This window comes from Sceloporus undulatus, chromosome 3, assembly GCF_019175285.1.
Source record: "Sceloporus undulatus isolate JIND9_A2432 ecotype Alabama chromosome 3, SceUnd_v1.1, whole genome shotgun sequence".
NCBI classification, from domain to species: Eukaryota; Metazoa; Chordata; class Lepidosauria; order Squamata; family Phrynosomatidae; genus Sceloporus; species Sceloporus undulatus.
Genome location: NC_056524.1, coordinates 89806477 through 89827082, shown reverse-complemented (window position 1 = coordinate 89827082; position 20606 = coordinate 89806477). Strand labels below are relative to the sequence as shown.

The 20606-nt window shown below is 39.6% G+C and overlaps 1 protein-coding gene across 1 annotated transcript in view; it reads left to right on the top strand.

The window, feature by feature from the left end:
• The window catches only part of FRMPD4 (FERM and PDZ domain containing 4), a 262955-nt gene extending 245696 nt beyond the window's left edge, over positions 1-17259 (top strand). The window contains 8 exon segments of the mRNA XM_042460879.1: positions 968-1104; positions 4081-4207; positions 6852-6941; positions 7855-8037; positions 10218-10359; positions 10773-11834; positions 12137-13423; positions 15426-17259. Coding sequence (XP_042316813.1) covers positions 968-1104; positions 4081-4207; positions 6852-6941; positions 7855-8037; positions 10218-10359; positions 10773-11834; positions 12137-13423; positions 15426-16756 — 4359 coding nt within the window. The 3' untranslated portion in view covers positions 16757-17259.
• Positions 17260-20606: the final 3347 nt, after the last annotated feature.

The following is a 20606-nucleotide window of genomic DNA, read 5'->3' as shown; positions in this document are numbered from 1 at the left end:
GTTTGACATATCATGTATGGAGATCTTTGCTTCTCTTATACCGGTACTCGTCATTCTTCCTTATTCTCATCTAAGAAGCTTTGGGTCCTGGTTTATTAACTGGTGAGAGCTAAGGAAAGGGAAAGCAATCAATTAATCTTTCATTCACTAGGAGAGGTGTGGAGAACCTTTGCCCATCCTGATGCTGTGTACTGCAGCTCCCACCATTAATGTTGCTGTTGTTACAAAGTGTAGGTACCTTTTTCGATATATATTAATATAACGATATTTAAAAACAGTGACCGCTTGGCAATTCCTTACTTTAGCTAAGCTGGATGAGGCTGGTATTTGGAAATCATAGGCCAAAACATGAAATTTTCCCGCCCTTGCATGCCTTGGTAATGTATTAAAGCAGCACCATTCTTGGGAGAGACAAAAACCTCTTGCCTGGAGCCCTTTGAAACTACACAGCTTTATGATTCCACTTTAACTTATATGGCTGTACCCTATGGAAACTTGGGATTTGTAATTTGGTGAGTCATTGACGGTCTCTGGCTGAGAATTCTAAACTACCCTCCTTAAATGGCAAGTCCAATGATTCCCTAGGATGTTGCCATGGAATCATAGGGCTATAACTGGGTATTGTGAAGGGGTACCTGGAATATAATGGGGTTTCTAACCTGTTGTGCCTGACACCCCAGCTAAAATACCCCTAGCTCTCTGTAGATGGGAAGAAAATGAGATTGTATTCTCATCTATCCAATTTAAGCAACCTCCATGTTGCATATAGAGCCAATTTAATGTGGCTGTACTGTATAGGTATTTCTTACTTTGTGATCTTTGGGGATTTATGGATGGCTTCACTGGCTGTCACACTTCTTGTTAATTATAATCTTGTCTTTTAGAGAAAAATTAGTCATAATGCGGTGTTTGGGTCTAAAATCAGAGATTCTTAAGCCTGATACTCCCTCTGCTGGTTCTTTGACAGAGCTGTAATGATGTGGTTCAGGAAAGGTTTGGACCTGAGCTCAAGTATGACATTGCACTGAGGCTGGCTGCATTACAAATGTACATTGCAACTGTGACTACAAAACATACGCAGAAAATCTCTCTCAAATACATTGAGTAAGTATGAAATGCAAGTTTCATAATATTGGTGGTTGTTGCAATTTAAACCAAAATTATTTCTGAAGTGGATTGGACTCTAAATTACCAGTTAAGACTCAATACTTCTAGTGGTTTATTCAAGAGAGCTTCCTAAGAACTTTAATATTTATATAGAGTTTGAGTAATTAAAATTAAGCCATGTGTACGTATTTGGGATTGGTTGCTAATTTATGTCAGGATATTGCCATTTTAGTGGTTTCTGTAGTATAGTAGGAACAGGTGAATCATCAGCACTGACTCACTTACACATCCCCAAAACTTTCCTCCCCCACCCTCCCTATTAACCCAGCATGTATACACTTAACCATTGCCAGCCTTATGACTTATAGTTGTCTCATACTTTCAGGGGTGGGGAGGGGGAGAAAGAATGGGGCACAGCAGTGGTCAGAGAGGGTGACAGTACCATAGCACTTCCTATTTTCTGTTTAATTTATCTTTGCTGTTAAAATGACACCATTACTTGTCCAAATCCTGTTTGCAAGGTCACTCACAAATCAAAACAATAAATCTGCCACACACAAAGGGCCAAAACGTGTAGAGTTAAAAGAATCTGCTTTCTGTCAGACAAGCATCAACAACACAGCAGTAAATACTGTATATATACTGCTGGTGTACAAACTGGACTTTTATGGTGAACTCTTATCAGGGAGCAATTCCCAATGAACTAATATTTTAAGTCTTAAAAAGAAAAGAATTTCTAAGGCAGGGATGGAGATTATGTGGAGGTATTGTTGGACTGCAGCTCCTAGCAGCCTGAGGTAGCACAACCAGTGGAGAGAAATGCTGGGAGGTGCAGTTCAGTAACATTTATGATTCCACAGCCCTGTTTTAAGGAATAAATGCTTATTTTACGACTATCGCCTTGCAAATGCAACCACTCGATATCTTTCTTGGCAAAACACTGTAATGTGTCCTGGAGTTTCCATTACTCACTGTGATGACCAGGTGCTGGCCATTTACTTGCACACTGAATGTCACCTTTTTTATATTATCATATATTACTAAAGCATAAGCATCCCACTTTTAAACTTCTGTACTAATTTAACATATGTTGTGAAAATGTACATGCTTGATCAGAATCACACAACTTGGTGTGATCTGTCAACTACTTTATGTATCTATCAGCAGACACTTCAAATTTCTGTAGTTTTTTTACTCTAAAATGTGTGTTTCTGAGCTTTTTTTTTTTTAATCAAATTGATTTTTTCACTTAGGCTGAGATCCCAAACACTTTTGTGCAAGTTCAGGACAGACCAGAAAATTGCTTTTTGTTGTTGTTGTTGTTGTTGTTCCATTTTGGATAGAAGTTAATATGCACCCAGTTTCAAGGATTTAAGGTGCTCCTAGTACCGGCTAAATTTTGGATTTGTTCAGATCTTAAACAAAATCATAAACAACCTAATCAGAACCAGATACATTTCTTAGTACATTATAAGGGACAGGTTTCAAGTGGGCTACCCAGAGGAAAATACACTGATTTCACAAAGCTATCTTATTTCTTTTATTGAAATCATTCCTAAAGTTAAGTAATATTGCAGTATGTGGACTGCAATTTAGTTTTTTGCTTACTATAAGTAATTGGTCAGAATAGTTATTTATTTATTTATTTATTTCCCCACTTTTCTCCTAGCATAGGACCCCAGTGTAATTATCAGTCTCTACCCAAATGTTTCAAATATCATAGAATCATAGTATTGGAAGATACCACAAGGGGCATCCAGTCCAACCTCCTGCCATGCAAGAATATACAAACAAAGCTCTCCCAATTGATGGCCCATCCAGCCTCTGTTTAAAAACATCCAAAGAAGGATGTGTCCAATGTCGGTAGAATTCAGAAACCGTTACGTTAAGTGAGCTTAATTGAGTATCGTCTCTAAGGGCCGGAACAGATGGCCCTAAAGGGGTGGCTTGCCGGATTGGGCTGTGGCAACCGAACGCTGTGGTCCCAATCCAGCATTTTTCTGGCCCAAAAAGAAGTGGCAAAATGCTGCTCCTTTTTGGGGTGGAAAAAGAATAGCTTTTCCACCAAAACACCAGCTTTTTAGCACTACTGTGGCGTATAAACACCATGCTGCTGGAGTGCCGCAATGTTGCCTGCCATTGGTTGGGTGGGCAGCATGACGTCAGCTTGGGGGTGGCATCAGGGCATCTAAACCTCACATCCTCACACCGCTTCCAAGCTGGCATATTGTGCCCGTCTGTTTTGCCAGTAAGTACCTAAAAGCCAGTGCAGTCTGGGCCCTAGATAGTTTCATATCACCAAGTGATTTTTTAGATATCTCCGTATCTCATCAAGAGCCGCCAATAATTTCTGGTAATGGCAGAAGGGCTTTACACATAATGAACATGTCTCATCTAACAAGACACAGTAGATGTTTTATCTACAGTGTAGAAAAGCTGTCAGCTCCATGTGGATGGCACAATATGCTCAGTGTATAACTTAAAATAGTAGTGTTGAAATGGCTACAACACTGTCAGATCACCCTGTGCTCAGTGTCTGAACCATCAAGGCAACTGGCCCCACCAGTATGGTACATTGTTGTATGCGTGTGAAGAAGTAACTCAAACAGATTGAAAACAAGAGCTGAAAGCAAGCCTCTGTGTCCTTGACTAAAATATTGCCACCAGATCATTTCATTGCTACACACCTTAGGCTTGATTGGTAAATGGCAGCCAAACATAGAGAATGGAATTGTAATGCGACTAGGGTTGCCATAACTCTCTTCCACAAAACTGGGACAAAATGTAGGACAAAATGTAGGACATTGAAGAAAAATGGGGGACATACAACCAACTAGAAGCCAAAAACATATATACTGTATATGCCTCCAATGGGCTTCACTGTGCAACTATGTTCCATCAGTGATGTGAACATCGGTTATTCTAGATAATTGCCTGAGGAATGTGAAATTAAAGGTTTGTTTTATATTACAGGAAAGAATGGGGACTGGAGACTTTTCTTCCATCTGCTGTACTGCAGAGCATGAAAGAAAAGAACATAAAGAAAGCACTTTCGCATCTTGTCAAAGCAAATCAAAACCTAGTTCCTCCAGGTAAAAAGGTAATGTATTTGCATCTTAATAGAAATATATTCTCATAATCAGGACAGCTGCATCTGAAAGAAAAAACGTTAGATAAGTCCTTTAGACAAGTAAGTAGCCAATGTATTTTTTAGTAATTTGCCAGACTGTGCCTGCAGTGTGCTTATCGTCATTTTTGAGAATTAATTTAACCAAATCATTCTTTTATCTTGAAAATTGTGAAAATTTCTGGTGAACCACAAGGGTGTGACTATTTCTCTGTACTTACATTCATTTTGCTTCTGCATTTCATAAGAAAATAGCTTGAAAATTGCTTCTTCTGTTCTGACTTGCATTAGCTTGGGAGCCTACTGCAGCTGAACAACTTTCTCATCCTGCAATCCATTGATTTCTGTCACACTTTTGAGTCAAGTATCCTGATAAATAATTCGTCTTTGACATGAATGGCCTGGATTCTTGAGATTTTTATCCAATGGGATATATTTGAAATTTCCTTCAGATGTTCTGACCTAGTTCAGCAGAAATCAAACAGTTCTTAAGTTACAGTAATTTAAGAGATAGTCACATATTTCACTCTCTCCTATTTAAACAGCAGGGGACTTAAAAGGCATTAATTTGGTCACATCTTGTGTTATGTTTTGAAGACCCAACCTCAAAAAATGGGATAAAAAAATAGAAGAAAATAAAACACATTAATTCTTTACATCAGCAGATCCAGTATTAGCACCTGGTATTGTTCACCAGATGCTGACACCTTGTCTTGCGCACCATAGCCGATGCTCTGTGTATATGTTTGTGAATGTGCACATGCTCTCTCCCTCCCTCCCTCCTCTCTCTCTCTCTCTCTCTCTCTCTGTATTGTGCTATGTTAGCTTGTTTGGAGCTATCCTGGCTGACAGGGAGTTGCACTCCAAAAATCTAACTTGGGTGTGCTTAGGTGCTGGGGGAACTTGTATCCACCCCATCTTTGTTTTCCCAAAATATCTCTAGGCATCACTGCATCAGGAGATGACAGAGGCAGCAGCTGCAGTCACTTCATCCGTTACTTGCAGTCTTTCCCCAGCACTGCCATCACCAGCTGCTGTGGCTTCCTTACCATGCCACCACGCCGCCACATGCACAAGCCCCATTCATTTGAATGGGGCTTGAGCACGCATGGTATTTGGCTTACGCGGGGGGGGGGTTCCGGAACAGATCCCCCGCATAAGCCAAGGGCAGACTGTAGTACAATTAATGCAACACAACACCCTCTTAAAAGGCCTTTCTCTAAAAAATCTACACTTCTGCACACCTTTTGTGTGTTGGGGGGGGGGAGGTGTTTGCCTGCCAATGGAAGGACAGGAAGGTAGGGCCCATTCTGGTCTCCCTGGGAAGTGGTAAAACTTAGAGGTAGCTCTTTCGTGAGAGAGGTTCTCAGGGAAGTACAGTCTCTCAGATAGATTGGCTTGCTAAATTTATTACCATAACTCACTCTCTGTAATCTGAAGAATCACATACAGAGGTATCGGATTGCCAGGAGTTTATGGTTTCAGATAACAATGGCTTCTCTGAATCTGAGGAGCAAGGGGTTGAGACATGGCAGACACTGAAGATATCCCCCCCCTTCCTTTGAGGTTTGCAGGAGAGATGTTTCATAGGTCCTACTGTTTATGAAAAAGGAAGCATTGACTCATCAAGCACCTGGTAGCAAGAAACAGCTGCCTACAGATCTCCCAGCAGATCCCTGGTGTATCTATTGCTTGCAACTGTTCTGTCTTGGAGAATGGCTCTCTGTGTTGGGTTCACTTGATCTTTGGGGCTGGCTACAATAGATGGGTGTCTCCCCTCTTTTGGCTTCCTTCATCTGGATTGCTGCTTGGTATAATGCCTTCTGGACTGTTTGATGACCTTGCTCCTATTCCTCCCTTCACAATGCTAGATTACCTGTGAACTGGATTGACTGCCCTATAGTTTTTTGCCTTATAATCAGCTGACTCATGGGTTACTTGCTGAATGTTGCACAGAAAATTTATGGAGCAGACAGTTGTTGAAGAGAGGTAGTCATGCTTAGCCTTGGTTAAAAGAAATAAGTACCAGGTAAACTGGTCCTAATGCTCAGTCCCATCCCCTTTCCATTCTGTAAATAGATGGTTAATCCAAGTTACTTGTTTATTTATTTAGAGCATTTATATCCTACCCTTTAGCCAAGAAGGCTGTCAGAGTGGATTACAAAATGTCAAAACCTGTCTTCAGGTTTACAATTTGAAAAGACAGGAAACATAAGGAAAATGGGATGACATTGTGTTGTTGGTGGTAGGGATTTCTGCTGTTCTCTCCCAGAGGCCAGAGTAATAGCAGTTGGTAGGAACGAGGGCCTTTTCTCAGACACTGGGATCAAAACACAGTAGTGCTTTGAAGATGTTTTTCACCAGTACAGCTTTAGTGCTAGCATGCTGGTGCAGATAGAGTGTGAACTTCATCTGAATAAAGCAAAGGTGATTTTAATTCTAAAATACTTACTGCCTTCAGATGGTTCCCTAAAGAAAGACCTGCTTATGGATTTCAATAAGCTCTTGTTTCTGTTCTCCATAGCCTGTGTAGTCCAATTCTAAATCATCTAGTTCATGACAGTAATCACTGCATCTTACCTTTATAGTCAATTTATTTGTTTTTTCTTATTTTCAGCTATCTGCTCTGCAAGCCAAGGTTCACTATCTAAAATTTCTCAGTGATTTACGTCTATATGGAGGCCGTGTATTCAAAGCAACACTACTGGTAGGATTTCTGTATATCATTCTTATTTTTGCCAAAGATTCTGCATGTGACTAATTAATGGGATATCAGGGTTTTTAGTTTTAATTGCTGTTTTTATCCTTGATATTGTATTTTTAATATGTTATACTATTTAATACTGTCTTAAGGGGGGAGGGATAAAGTGTTTTTAATTGTCATATTTTATATTTTACTGTTGTTAACCGCCCGGATTGGTTTGCCAGAGGGCGGTATACAAATAAATATTATTATTATTATTATTATTATTTGCTGAACAACTACTATTGAGCCAAATCTTGAAATAGCTTTAACACTGCTTAAAGGAATCTCATTTTTAATCACTTTTTATGTTATAGTTACCCTCTGTTAATACTTGTTGTCCTCCAGCTATTGTTGGACTGTAAATCTCATAATCTGTCACCAGTATTGTCCAATCTGTTACCCGGTGCAGTCCAACAACAATTGAACAACTATAAGTTGCACAATTATGTCTTAGTATAAAATATATACATTTATGAAAAGCATGGGAAAATATTTTCTTTATTAAACATAATAAGTTACCGACAGTGTCAGTATGATGAAGTGATCTGAGTTTTGGTCTAGGGCTCTGGAAGACCAGGGTTCAAATTCCTGCTCAACCATGGAAACCCATTGGGTGACTTTCGGCAAACAACACTCTCTCAGCCTAAGAGGAAGGCAATGACAAAACTTTTTTGAATAAATCTTGCTAACAAAATCCAGGATACAGCTTCTGTAAGTCAGGGTCAAGTTGAAGATATGTAACAAAAATTAAAGCAAACGTTATCCACAACCATACTCTATTAAGATGACTAACAGATTTTACGGACTATATGAATTTCCTCATTAGATGAAGTTCTCTCTTTCTGTCTCTTTCTCTCTGCTTCCTTCACTTCAGCAGGGAGAAAAGCGTTCTGAGGTGACATTGTTAGTAGGACCACGGTATGGCATCAGCCATGTAATAAACACTAAAACTAACCTGGTGGCCCTTCTGGCAGATTTCAGCCATGTGAACAGAATCGAGATGTTTACAGAAGATGAAACATTTGTTAGAGTTGAGCTTCATGTACTAGATGTAAAAGTAAGTTGAATATTGATTGAAAGTTAAGTGCTTCGGTAAGATTCTCATCTTTGTCAATCAAAAAGGAGTTGAATAGTGTTTTTAGTTTTGATGGTACATCAAGTTAAGTAACAGAATGTAAGTGTTTAGTTATGTGGTTGGCACATATACTTGGATTACCAAACATTTTTCAGACATTGCAGAATGAAGTATCGCCACACTTCAGAACTGTCAAGCTAACTAAGGGCTCATCCAGTAAGTTAAAAAAAAAAACCCTGGTAATATCAAAACGTTCCCATTATTTTTGTTTTGTTTTTATCTGCATTTTTATGGTTTTGCATCAAAACTCATTCTTGAAATATTCTGAGTCTTTCTTACTCTCCGACCCTCCCCCAATCCTTGTCCTCTTCCTCCTCCCCATCCCACTGATCACATATCAAGTTTAGACTCAAACAACATCTCAGAAATTGACATTCATCAATTTCCACTGAGCCATTTTAAATCATTATTCATTATTCAAGAGTTATAGGCCCAAAACAGATAGAGCAAAAAGAGAGGTGCACAGCTTCTCTGGGTCCAATCATGCTGGGCTGTGGAAACTGCATGTGCCCAGCCCCAATCTGGGCCGCTGCTGCGATCCTGAACCAGACTGCTAGGTGGAGTAGATCCTATCTGCTCCTTCTTGGCCCGGTTCTTCCTGAATGGTGCGGTGTCAACAGATTCTGGCATCTTTTGAATGCTACACTCCAAATGCAGCTGGAATCTATATCCTTTGGTCCATGTGTTTAGCAGTAGTATACTAGTTAAGCATTAGGATTATTTTCTTTATTGTTAGTATTCCTCTTTCCCTCATTTGATCTCTTTCTGAATCTTCTGTCCTGGGAACAGTCACTGTGTTTCTTTGTGGCAGCTAGTTTAGCTATTTCCAGGATAACACAGGCAGCTATGGAGAAGTACATTTCATTTTGGGAAATACTGGGTTAATTTAAACTGTCCTAGAGAGTGGGAATAATAAGTTCTTGTAAGTGGTGGGAGCCTGATTTACTAAGAGTGTACCTCACATGTGATTTCCAGTGGTGGGATTCATTAGATGAAGTTTCCCACACAGAGACCATGAGATCATTTAGAAGTGCTCAATGTTTGATAGTGAGTAGAGTCCCCATAAATGGTGTTGGTAGTGTGGGACAAGTAGAGGTCCAAAAACATAGCTCAACAAAGAAACCCTCTTCTCAGAATTTGTAGTTCTGTAATTTGGCATCTCTGATGCTCTTGATTCATAGAATAATTTTTGGGAGTAGATGGCATGAGCTACTCACTTGCAGGGGTGTCACCAGGTGGTGCAGGGGATGTGGACCACACTGCGTGCCACCGCAGAGAAGGGGAGACACCTGGTTGGGCCCTCCTCCCCCTTCAGGTTAGGAGTGTCAAACGCAGGCCCTTCCTGGCAGCTCCATCATTGGGCTGCTTGCCCAGGGTTTGGCCAGGCAGTGGGCAGCTAAGTGGCCAGGAAGGGGGCAGAGTGAGTGGGAGGGAGAAGGGCAGCCCTCCACCACTGGGTGACACAATAGCTAGTGACACGTCTGCTCACTTGAGCTTCTGTTTTCTTTCTACTCGTGAATATATTTAGATCTTTGAGAGAGATTGTTCCAAATAAATTTTCTCAGGATGGTGGTAGTTTTTATCTTCCAGATAAATTCCAATAAATAATATTGAAACAACAGAACCTAAAATTCATATCAGCTGCTTGCTAGAGTGGCAATGCCGTCTTTTCCACCCCTCTAGTAACACTGCTACACTTTTGTGGCATCCATGCCATTTGAAATTTATTTTACTGAAAGAAAATTTATATTGCACAGTGCAATATAAAGTTTTAACATGTGTCAAGTAAAAGCCATAGTCTCCATGTTTGACAGTAGTAGTCTGAATGTCTGAGACTCTCTGTAGAAAAGTTAGTCAGAGAATGTTAAAAAAAACCTATCATTTACCCTATATGTCTTTCAAATCAATGAAAATTCTGTTGAACCTAATGTGACTTGCTTCTTAATAAATATGCTTAGGATCATACTATCAGTTTAATTACATTTAGAAGAGTTGCTTGCTGGAAGTATATTTTTCCAGAATATTTTAGGCTTTAGCTTTGGGGTATTTTAGTCCCTCAAAGATTTCCTGTAACAACTTTTTTTTTCTTTTCTTTTGCTTAGCCAATCACTTTACTGATGGAATCATCAGATGCCATGAATCTTGCCTGTTTAACAGCTGGTTACTATAGACTTCTAGTTGATTCCAGACGTTCAATATTTAACATGGCCAGCAAGAAAAATGGTGGAAATGGCCGTGAAGCAGGTAATGGAGAATATAAGTGCAATTGTCCTGTTTCTAAGCAGGTGGGTCCCAATAGCAAGGTCTAAGCAGTCTGTGTTCAAAATCATGGCTTTAAAGATGAATTTGAAAATAGCTTCAGGTTAACATCAATTCCTTTATTTATCTCTATGTTACCTCAATTTACTGAGCCAGATGTTCAGTTTAACATGGTTTAGATTACTGAGATATTCCTACTATGTCACTATTGGAATTCTTTATGTGAATTCTCCATTAGATATAAAGGGAGAAAGAAAGAACAGCAAAGAAAAGACAATGGTCAGAAATTTATTTCAAGGTTATAGAATTTGTTGTAGGAATAACATGGTTTATTCTGAAGTATCTCAAATGACATAAATGAATTAATTATTTCATCTTCCCTCCTCCATGTGTTTCAGGGACTGAAATGAAGGGGAAGCATAATCTCCATGGCTCTGAGTGGAACTGTGTGGCAAAAACTACTACCTTCCCAGCAGAGGGAGAACAGGAAACCCACATGTTTGTAGACTCAAAACAGAAAACTGTAGATGCCTCTGATAGCACCTTATGTCCAAAAGAGCACAGGCACCTATACATAGAGAATGTTTATGGTTCTAGTGGACTTGATCAGCAGCTGGCCAAACAAACTGACTCCATGGAGGCAGAAGACAACCGAAATTTGAGTGAGCAATCTGTACTGTCATACTCAGGAGGACTGGAATTGAACAAGAAAACACAAGGGTCTCCAAGAGCTGCAAAAGTATCCTTTATATTTGGAGATCACAGTTTGGATGGTATTAACCCCCAAACACTTGGCTATGAAAGACTATTGGATGACAGTCCAGAAGCATTAGATAAGCAAAGAGCTCTTTATATAAGCCATGCCAATGACATTAAGGGCTTGGAGTTGTCCCCAGATGCTGAAAGCATTCAGTTTGCTACTAATTCTGTGTATGCAGGCTTAAATGATGGCAAAATATTTGGAGCTGCAGAAGGAATTGAAGAGCCTTTGTTACATGATATTTGTTATGCAGAAAATACAGATGATGCTGAGGATGAAGATGAAGTAAGCTGTGAGGAGGACATTATGGTGGGAGAAATCAATAGACCTACTCTTCTAAGCCTTTCAGGTTCTAGTGATGACATCATAGATTTGACATCCCTCCCACCACCAGAAGGTGATGATAATGAAGATGACTTCCTCTTGCACTCTCTAAACATGGCCATTGCTGCTCCTCCACCTGGGTTCAGAGATAGCTCTGATGAGGAAGATTCTCAGAATCACGTGTTACAGTATAGAGAAGACAAGGAAGAATCCAATAACCTAGAGAGTGGGGATATTCCAGTGTCACTGATAGATGCTGTCCCTACTAATACTGAAGGAAAAGGTGAAAAGGGGCTAGATGATGCTGTGGTCTCTACTCTCCAAGCACTGGAGGCTTTGGCTGCTTCTGAGGAGCAACAGACAAATGACAATTCAGGTTCTTTCACTACTGTTACATTTATTCATTGAAATACATCATACCATTTCATCCATTTTCATCATTAGCCTTTTTTGGAATAATTTTGTTATGATTATTATTATCATTGTCATTTTTGCCATCATCAAACATACCATATGATAGAACTACCATTATATTAAGTTGCCTTTCTTGGAAACTATGCAGTATGTGAATCAGTATTCTAGAACCATTTTTAAGCTTACAGAGCCCATTTTCTTATCAGATTATTGCAGTGCCTGACAAGGTTTCATTAACTGGATCTTATTTTTTGTGGCATACAGGTGTAGCCATCATGAGAGCTTATAGCCCTGAATCATCATCAGATTCTGGCAATGAGACTAACTCTTCTGAAATGACTGAAAGTTCCGAATTGGCCACAGCACAGAAACTGACTGAAAATGCCACGCGTTTGTTTTTGCCCACTAATGAAAATTACCAACCCCTTGTGGAACCACAGTCGGAATTCTCTGTCTCCAAGAATCAGGCTGGAGGGTTGCTAATGAAATCCTTACAATCATCAGCTAATCAGCAAGTTACGGAGCTCCAGTCAAAAGTTGTGCCTTCAAAGCAGATTCTTCATTCTGATAACATGGAGATGGAACCAGAAACCATGGAAACCAAATCTGTTACTGAGTATTTTAGCAAGCTGCACATGGGGTCGGCAGTATATTCTTGCACTACTAAACGGAAAAATAAGTTGAATGATGGGGAAGGGAAAGTAACTCCTGAAAGCACAGTTGTGAAAAAACAGCAGGGGGTTAAAAAAACAGAAACTGATGAGCAAAAGGGTAAAGCCAGTACTCTCTCTTCAAAGGAGAGTCAACGCATAAGCACTTTCAATGTGGAGAGAACTGCCTTTCGCAGGGATGGCCAAAGGTGGTATGCTGCTTCAGATGAAGGAGCAGTAGAGAAACCAAATTCAGAAGTGATGAATGGAAAGACAGTTTCCAGAGTTTCTAGTCTTGGGAAAACAGAAATGGACTGTAAAGATGAAACACATCCTGAGGTTGACCACAGTGGGATTTTGGGGCGTGGGCCAGATGAACATTTTGTCTCTGAGGTGACTACACGCCCTTCACCTAAAGAGCAAAATGACTCTGAAGATGCCAATTTGTCTGTGGATGATCATCGTCTCTCAAAGCTTCCAGAAACAGAGCAGGGTATGACTAGATTATGTGAGTATCACTTAGCTAAGCGCATGTCATCCTTGCAAAGTGAAGGCCATTTCTCCCTGCAAAGTTCTCAGTGCTCTTCAGTAGATGCAGGATGCAGCACAGGCAGCAGCAGCACATGTGGGACTCCAGTAGAATCTCCTCTTTGTACCTCTGACGTAAAGCACATGATGCCTGACTCCACAGGGAAAGGCATTAATTATCTCTCTGCAGATGAAAGAGTTGCCATGCTTCCCAACCATGGAGCAACATACAAAGATCTGCATCAGCAGTCTGAAACTGTGTGCCACAGAATGACCGTGCCTGTTATGCATTCTGCAGTTAATGCTGCTGATCCTTTATTTGGCACTTTGAGAGATGGATGTCACAGGATTCCCAAGATTAAAGAAACTACAGGTATGGCAACACCAAAGCATTTGTCTGACGTGTAGAAAGGAAATGGGTGTCATCTAAAACCATTCAAATAACTGAAATACCCTAAGTGTTGCAATGACTTTAGATATTGTGTGACTGTGTACATGTAGGCTTTGTGATACCAAACACCGAATTTTGGGAGGGTAGGTTTTGTGTGTACGTTAATGTGGAGGCATACAGGCAGTCTATATGATTCCCATTCCCCTCCCCCCCCAAAAGATATCCAGCATGTTTGATATCATCTTTGTATCCCTTTATCCACAACATAACAAGAAAAATAATGTTTTGTCCTCCCTCATTAGATGTCTAAATGAGTAATATAGCCTCATCCAAAACATTGTTTCCTACGCATGTTAGAACTTATTTATGTATTGGATTTATATCCCACCTTTCTCCTCAAATGAGATTCATTTCTGTCCTTCAATCTTGCTGGAGTTCTGCAGCATGTTCTTCAAGATTGCAGTACTGTATGCAATTTGCCTTTTTAAAAACAAGCATTAAGCATGTAATCACATGCTTGTATCTTTTCCAGTGCATGTAGAAATTAAATAATGCATTAATGTAGGCCTAATTTTACTCATAGTACAGTTAATTGACTGAAACAGAGAAAACATTTGTGGTATAATCAGCCATAAAGTAGATATGGTTGATGGCAGCTCTCCCATCCTCCCCACAACCAATGCCTTGTTGGCTGGAAATAGTAGGAATTATAGTTCAATACGCGTGGAGAACAATAAGTTGAGGAAGGCTAGGGTGAGGCATGCTTTTGTTCTCTGCAAACTTCTGTACTACTGCAAAGCATTGGTGAAATGGAAGAGAGGGAGGCTGTGTTTTAACCTACTACTAATTGTAATGTATAAGAACTGCTAAGAAGGGTCCAGGGCAGTAATTGTACACATCACCATTTCAGCAGCCTCTATTCAACACAGATCAATAACTGGCCTGCTCAGTCTCATGAGAATAATAAATGTTGAATGAATGGGTCCACTCTCCATTTTGCAGCACAATAAAATGATGGGATAAGACTTTTGTTCCCAAATTCATATTCTACTTGGAAAGAACTTGGAATTTAAAAACAAGCCAAATGTGACAAACCAGAATAATTAGATGGTAAATCCAGGCATTGGTCTTTGAGTGCTTAACTGTTAGAACTCTGGTTTTGAATCTCTGTGTATTCAGTCCTTGTTTGTCTGAATTAATATTGCAACCTTTTTTCCTAACAGATTCCTAATCTTTAACAGATATATTCCTCTCCATGTTAGGAATAGCTGTATTTGTTAAATTTGGCTTCACGTAGAAAGCTTCATTTCTTCTTGCTTCTGTGGAATAGACTCACATTTGCACATTTGTTTGAGATGGAAATGATTTTAGATGAAAAAAATGGAATGTGGAAGAAAGTGGAACTGACAGGTTTCTTACTGAATCGATTCATACTGAACTCACATGATTTGCAGTCCATACATACATTTAGGTCAGTCTCTGCACAAAAAAAGCCCCATACATAGATGATTTCAAGTGTTTGGTTTAACAATCTGACTATCTCCTGAAACACCAAGACAACCGTATATATTGATGCTACATGAACTGGGCCTGATGGGATAAAAATACGTATTTATATTATTATTATTATTATTATTATTATTATTATTATTATTAACCTTTATTTATGAAGCGCTGTAAATTTACACAGCGCTGTACATACAATCTTTTAGTTAGACGATTCCCTGCCCTCGGGCCTACAATCTAAAAAGACAAGACACAGAAGGAGAATGGAGTGGTGGAGGGAAAGGGTAAGAGGTCCAGCAGTTCCTCTCTACCTCCAAGGCCTGGACCAAGGGAGATGGACTGGAGGGAGGGCAAGGCTTCATAATGGATGGTTAGCGACTTTTTTCAAAATAATGCTGTAAGAGTGAAATGCTCAGACACTGCAGAGCTTTCTGAAATGTTTAATTTCTCTCTCTGTTCTTCTATACCCCTAGTGTAGCTTTTACAGAACCTGTGACTGGAAGACAAGGAGGCATGCCTTCAGCTTTTCCTAAACAGCCCTGTGCTGAGTCCATCATGCTATCATCCCACATTCACTCTGAATCAAAGGTGCCAAGTCAAAACAAAGACTCTTTTGATGCTCCCAAAGTCAACCGATCAAGTGGGGTAACAGTTAGTTTATGGCCATATGATATGATGGGAGGAAGTCTCAGAATGACACACAATAGAAAGATTTTACGACGTAGCAGCAGCGTCATTGCAGCCACTACAGGAACTGAGATGTTTCTTGACAAGGAGAAAGCCACAGTCAGTGTGATATGTACAGACAGCACTGAAGCAGATGACTCAAAATCTGAAAAGAAAGTCAAACTTCCTCTGGGCAAAGTGCTCTCAAAAAGTTATTCCCAAAGCTCTATGAATGTCAGCATGAGCAGTAAAAGATCTTCCATCTTGAACACGATACAGAAGGAGCCCAAACAGTATAGAACGTTACCCTTGAGAAAACTAGATGCCAGCAACTGGAAATGCCACGGTCCCTTTAGCTATTGTTTCCTAAAGACGGGAGATGCTGAAGATGCTGAAGATGAATTTGAACATAGAGACAACACCCAGCTCTCGTGCCGCCATCATCTGGAAACACAGCACACTGTAGCAGAACTTTCTATTCAGTCTTCATCTGCTGAATGTGAAACAGAAGACATAGAGGTCCCTGGAAGTGGAGAAAAGAGTCCATACAAAAAGAGCAGACTTCAAGTGGAGGATGGGAAAGACGATGTGAATCTCAGTGAGATGTCTTTTGATGCACGAATTGCAAGACTCAGTGTAATGAAGGAGAAGAATTATACAGTGCCTGACGGATTTCTTGCAGCACAAAAGGATGCCAATGAGCTACTCTGTTTGGTCCGATCCAGTGTAGGAAAGAGGGAGGATCATCCAGAAACATATGACCTTAAACTTTCTCAGTACAAACAACTGTTGTCTGTAGAATCAAGACAGTTGGGAAGTGCCTGCAGGAAAATGGCCATGGCTGAAATAAGCCCTGAGGAAATGCTTCTAGCTATGACTTCTAGCTTTCAAGTACTCTGTTGCTTAACAGAAGCCTGCATGCGTTTAATTAAAATCATGAACTCTGAAACACAGCAGGAGGAAATTGTAGCTAAAATAGATGAGGTTTTAATAAACTACATTTGTCTTCTAAAGGCTGCAGAAGCAGTGTCTGGCAAGTCCTCCAGTGACACTAGCATTAAACTCTTGGCTCGTCATTCGACTACCATGGCCACTATTGTAAGCACACTAACACGTTCTCTTAAAATGCTTTTAAATAAATAAACAGAAGTCACTTCATAATTTACCTTTGCAAAGCCATACATTTAAAAAGGAAAACCTTTTATTTACTTGTATGTGTTACGAACTAATGTTAACAAATACAACTCTCTCTCTGTGTATATTTTGTTATTTTATATAAAATAGGAATGAGACTTTTAAAAAAAATCTATAAAACTGACAAATGTCTGGCCAGTTCTATCTTCTGTTTTCTTTATTTGAGAGAGAAAGTGAGAGAGAGAGAGAGAGAGAGAGAGAGAGATTGAGACTGTACAAGAGCATTTGGACATTTGACTTTTTCATAGTCAAAACTCTACAAGGGTATGGTTTTAAAGACTGAAGTGCAACAGAAATTACATTCTTTTCTTTTCCAGGTTTATACTTGGAAACTATATAATTCATGCTTAGAAGAACTAAGAAATGAAATAATTGTGTATATAACAATATTTAATGTTTGAATTATAATTTTAATAGCAAAAATACATTTTAAACCCCAGAGACTATTATAACTTATTAGAGATTATATATAAAATATAAATATATATATATATATATACATACAAAATAAATTAATCTTTTGTTCATATCACTTGCCTAATCCATCTGTTCTGCTACTCTATTTCTTTCCTGTCTTTTTGCCAAAGGGTAACACAAATTTCTAACAAAATATAACAAATATTTAACACAGCAGTAAGATTAAAAGGAGTTCAAACCCAAATACATCCTTTAGCTAAACGAAACTCCAAAAACCCCAAATTTGAGGAAAAGAAGGAGAAACAACCTCCCCACCAGGTGCCTATCTTTTAAAAAGGTATAGCAGTTCCCCTGTGACTCTTTTTTGTGGGTCCCATACAGAGGAGTTTAGGACGTGATACTGTTAAACCACAATTGAACTGCATTAGTCCTGTCTTTGTTTGGAGCTTATTTTACAACATGGCTGTCCTGGTGTTCTACCATGCTGTATCTATGTTGGCTTATTTGAAAAACAATTCTCACACACACATGAAATAATCCATTAAAGACATTTGGGAGTGATATGGTTTATGTTCATCTTCCCAATCTGGACAAGGGGTTGGAGTAGTTCAATAAGAACATCATTACCTAATTGTGAAATTGCAGCTTCCTGGTGTGTTTGTTTACATTTTAAAACCAATCATGAAGCAGGAGAAACCAGGGTGGTGTAAATAGTATTGTCTTTACATGTGGAAGAAAGCAAACATGGGAATGAACACTACCAAAGCACAAATGCACACTGATGGTGCAAAAGAGCACTTTCTCATTCTGCTCTATTTCCAAGTACAGGAAAAGTGATTTTAAAACAGAATGACCTGCAGCAACTGACTAGTGTGATAAACACCTCTGGCCAGAGAGGTATGGCAGAGCAGGAGGAATTGCTCTCTACTTTTTACAGGCCGCAGATCCTCTCATTCAGATAAAAGGGAAGTCTGGCTCTGCACCAGAAACCGCACATTACTTTTTCACTTTAGTCTTTAACCAATCCTGCCTCTTGAAGCATGCATGATTAGCCCAAAATTGTGGTTAATGTTGAACAGAGAAAGTTACACAAAGCTTGTAAAGCATCTCTTGGACAGGTTGATCTTAGGGCTCATCTACACTTGCCAGAATACTCCAGGCTGTCCCTGGTGTACTCTGGTCCTGAATTACCACTGAATTTGGTCCTTATTTTGCTCTCTTCCCCTAGTGATGCTAGGTAGCTGCCTTCTGACCTCAGAGAGACTCACACCCGCAGTGGCAGCACCAGGCAATGAATGGGGATCATAAGTGACAGGGCAGCTGCCACTGAAATCCCCAAAAGCCTGTAACAAAAAGTGAATTTTAAAAATGCAGTTTGTGGGGCGGGGGGGGGGGAGCCCTGAATGTGGTGTGGGCATTATGAAGAGTCTGGACCTGCTTCAGGGGTTTGGGCCTGTGTTGTATAAGCAGGATGCAGCAAGCCTGGGGAGAACTCAGGGTAAAACACCCATGTAGACGAGGTCAGAGAGACCCTTGATTTCTTTTATAGAATTTTTCTGGCCTCTTCTACAATGTATCATTTTATGCTTAATTTAGATCCCATATTTCTGGTATATTATGTTCCAAATTGGAGCAACACAGAACTCTTAATAGGCAGTTATATAACAAAACGTGTGCAAGTCAGCTTTCCTGTGAAGCTGAATGTGGTGGTAGTAACTAGTGATTCCAAATTATGTTTGAATAGATGAATGTAGTATAACTAAACAAAGCACAAAATAATTGGACAATGGCCACAATCTTTTTCCTGGTTCAACAAGATCAACAATACTGGAGCAGTGAATTCTGTGCATTGGCAGGGGAGTGAACTAGATAATTTTTGAATTGCAATCTAGTTCTGTGATTTGAAGTACAGTATTAAATAGTCAGCCATGGAATACTTGCATTCTGTGTTTACCTTACATTTTTTACCTCAGCAGAACAAACCTGGATCATTTTAAAAATGTGCCTTCTACATGTTGATTCTTCAACACTGAAGTGACCACTTTTCTGCCCATACAGTGCTGGTTACTGCTGTGTGGACAAACATTAGTGAAAACATTAGAAGAGGACCCACTGCTGCACAAAAACAGCTGAAGCTGTTTTTAGTTTAGTTTAGTTTAGTTTTTTGACCTAGCTGAACTTGTAAATAGCCGGCAGATTCAGTCAACAAACACCGTGTCAACAAAAGTTGTCTGAAACCATATACAGTATTGATTTTTAATCAGAAAATGTACTATTCCTTTAGGTTACACAGTAAGCAGTTTCTGGATGATGCTCAGCATTTAGAAGACTTGGTACTATAAAATCTTGCTTTGAAATAAAAGTGAGGGTCTTTAATGCTTTCAGTCTTGTAAACACTCATCTTTTCAAAATTCTCTGTATCTAACTAGTGCTATTTCAGCTAAACCAAAAAGCCTATAATTTTGGTGTGTTGGATGGGAAGGAATACCCTGTTCTGTTGAATCTCACAGAGTAGTAAAAACAAATAAAACGTAATTTACAGTAATCTGCTCAGTCCAGGTCACATTTTCTAAGCAAAGATCACTACTAAGTCAAGACTATAGATAACTTCCAAGGCTAACCTAGCTGATGGAGATTTCCTTTCTATTTTAGCAATAGAGGCAATGTATCAGCAGAGAGTGTGAGCCTGGTGTCAGCAGGCAAGCTCTGTGCTACAGTTGGCCCTGCCTTTCTAAAGTGGTTTAAAATAATAGGGATCTCCATCAGCTTCTTTGAAGGTGGACATGCTGTTGAGACCCATGTTCTGAATCTAAATATACAGCCACATATCTGTCCAAGAGGATATAGGAAAGGATCCTGGAGATTATTCCCTTTGTGGAACAGTCTGCCCCTTGTAATCTTCTGAGATTCCTTAAGGGTATTGTGTGTCCATGGAATAGTGGTTCATAACAATGAGTGTATTGTGTAAAATGACATCATGAGCTATTATGTATTACAAAGATGATGATTAAATAAAAGATAGCTGAGCAATATTCAAGTTAAAATTAATGAATGGTCAATTGATGCTTATGGGTAAGACCTGGCCTGGTTTTATGTTGCTGTATTCCTGTGCTATTTATTTATATCTTGCCTTTCCTTTAAAAAGATCAAGGAAACACAGGCCTCAGGCAGACAGGCAACTTTGAGTGGCCTCTGGCTGCTCCACTTGCAAGTGTGCCGCAAGTGGTGCAGGACCATGGCAACCAGATACCACAGTCCTTAGGCTGGCTGCTGTTGTAGTCTGTAACACGGAGCTGGCAAGGAGGGCTTTTTTATGCTCCTTTTGTGGCTGGGTTTGGACCATCTTAGGTGGCCACAGCACAACTTTCTCCTGACCCAGGGG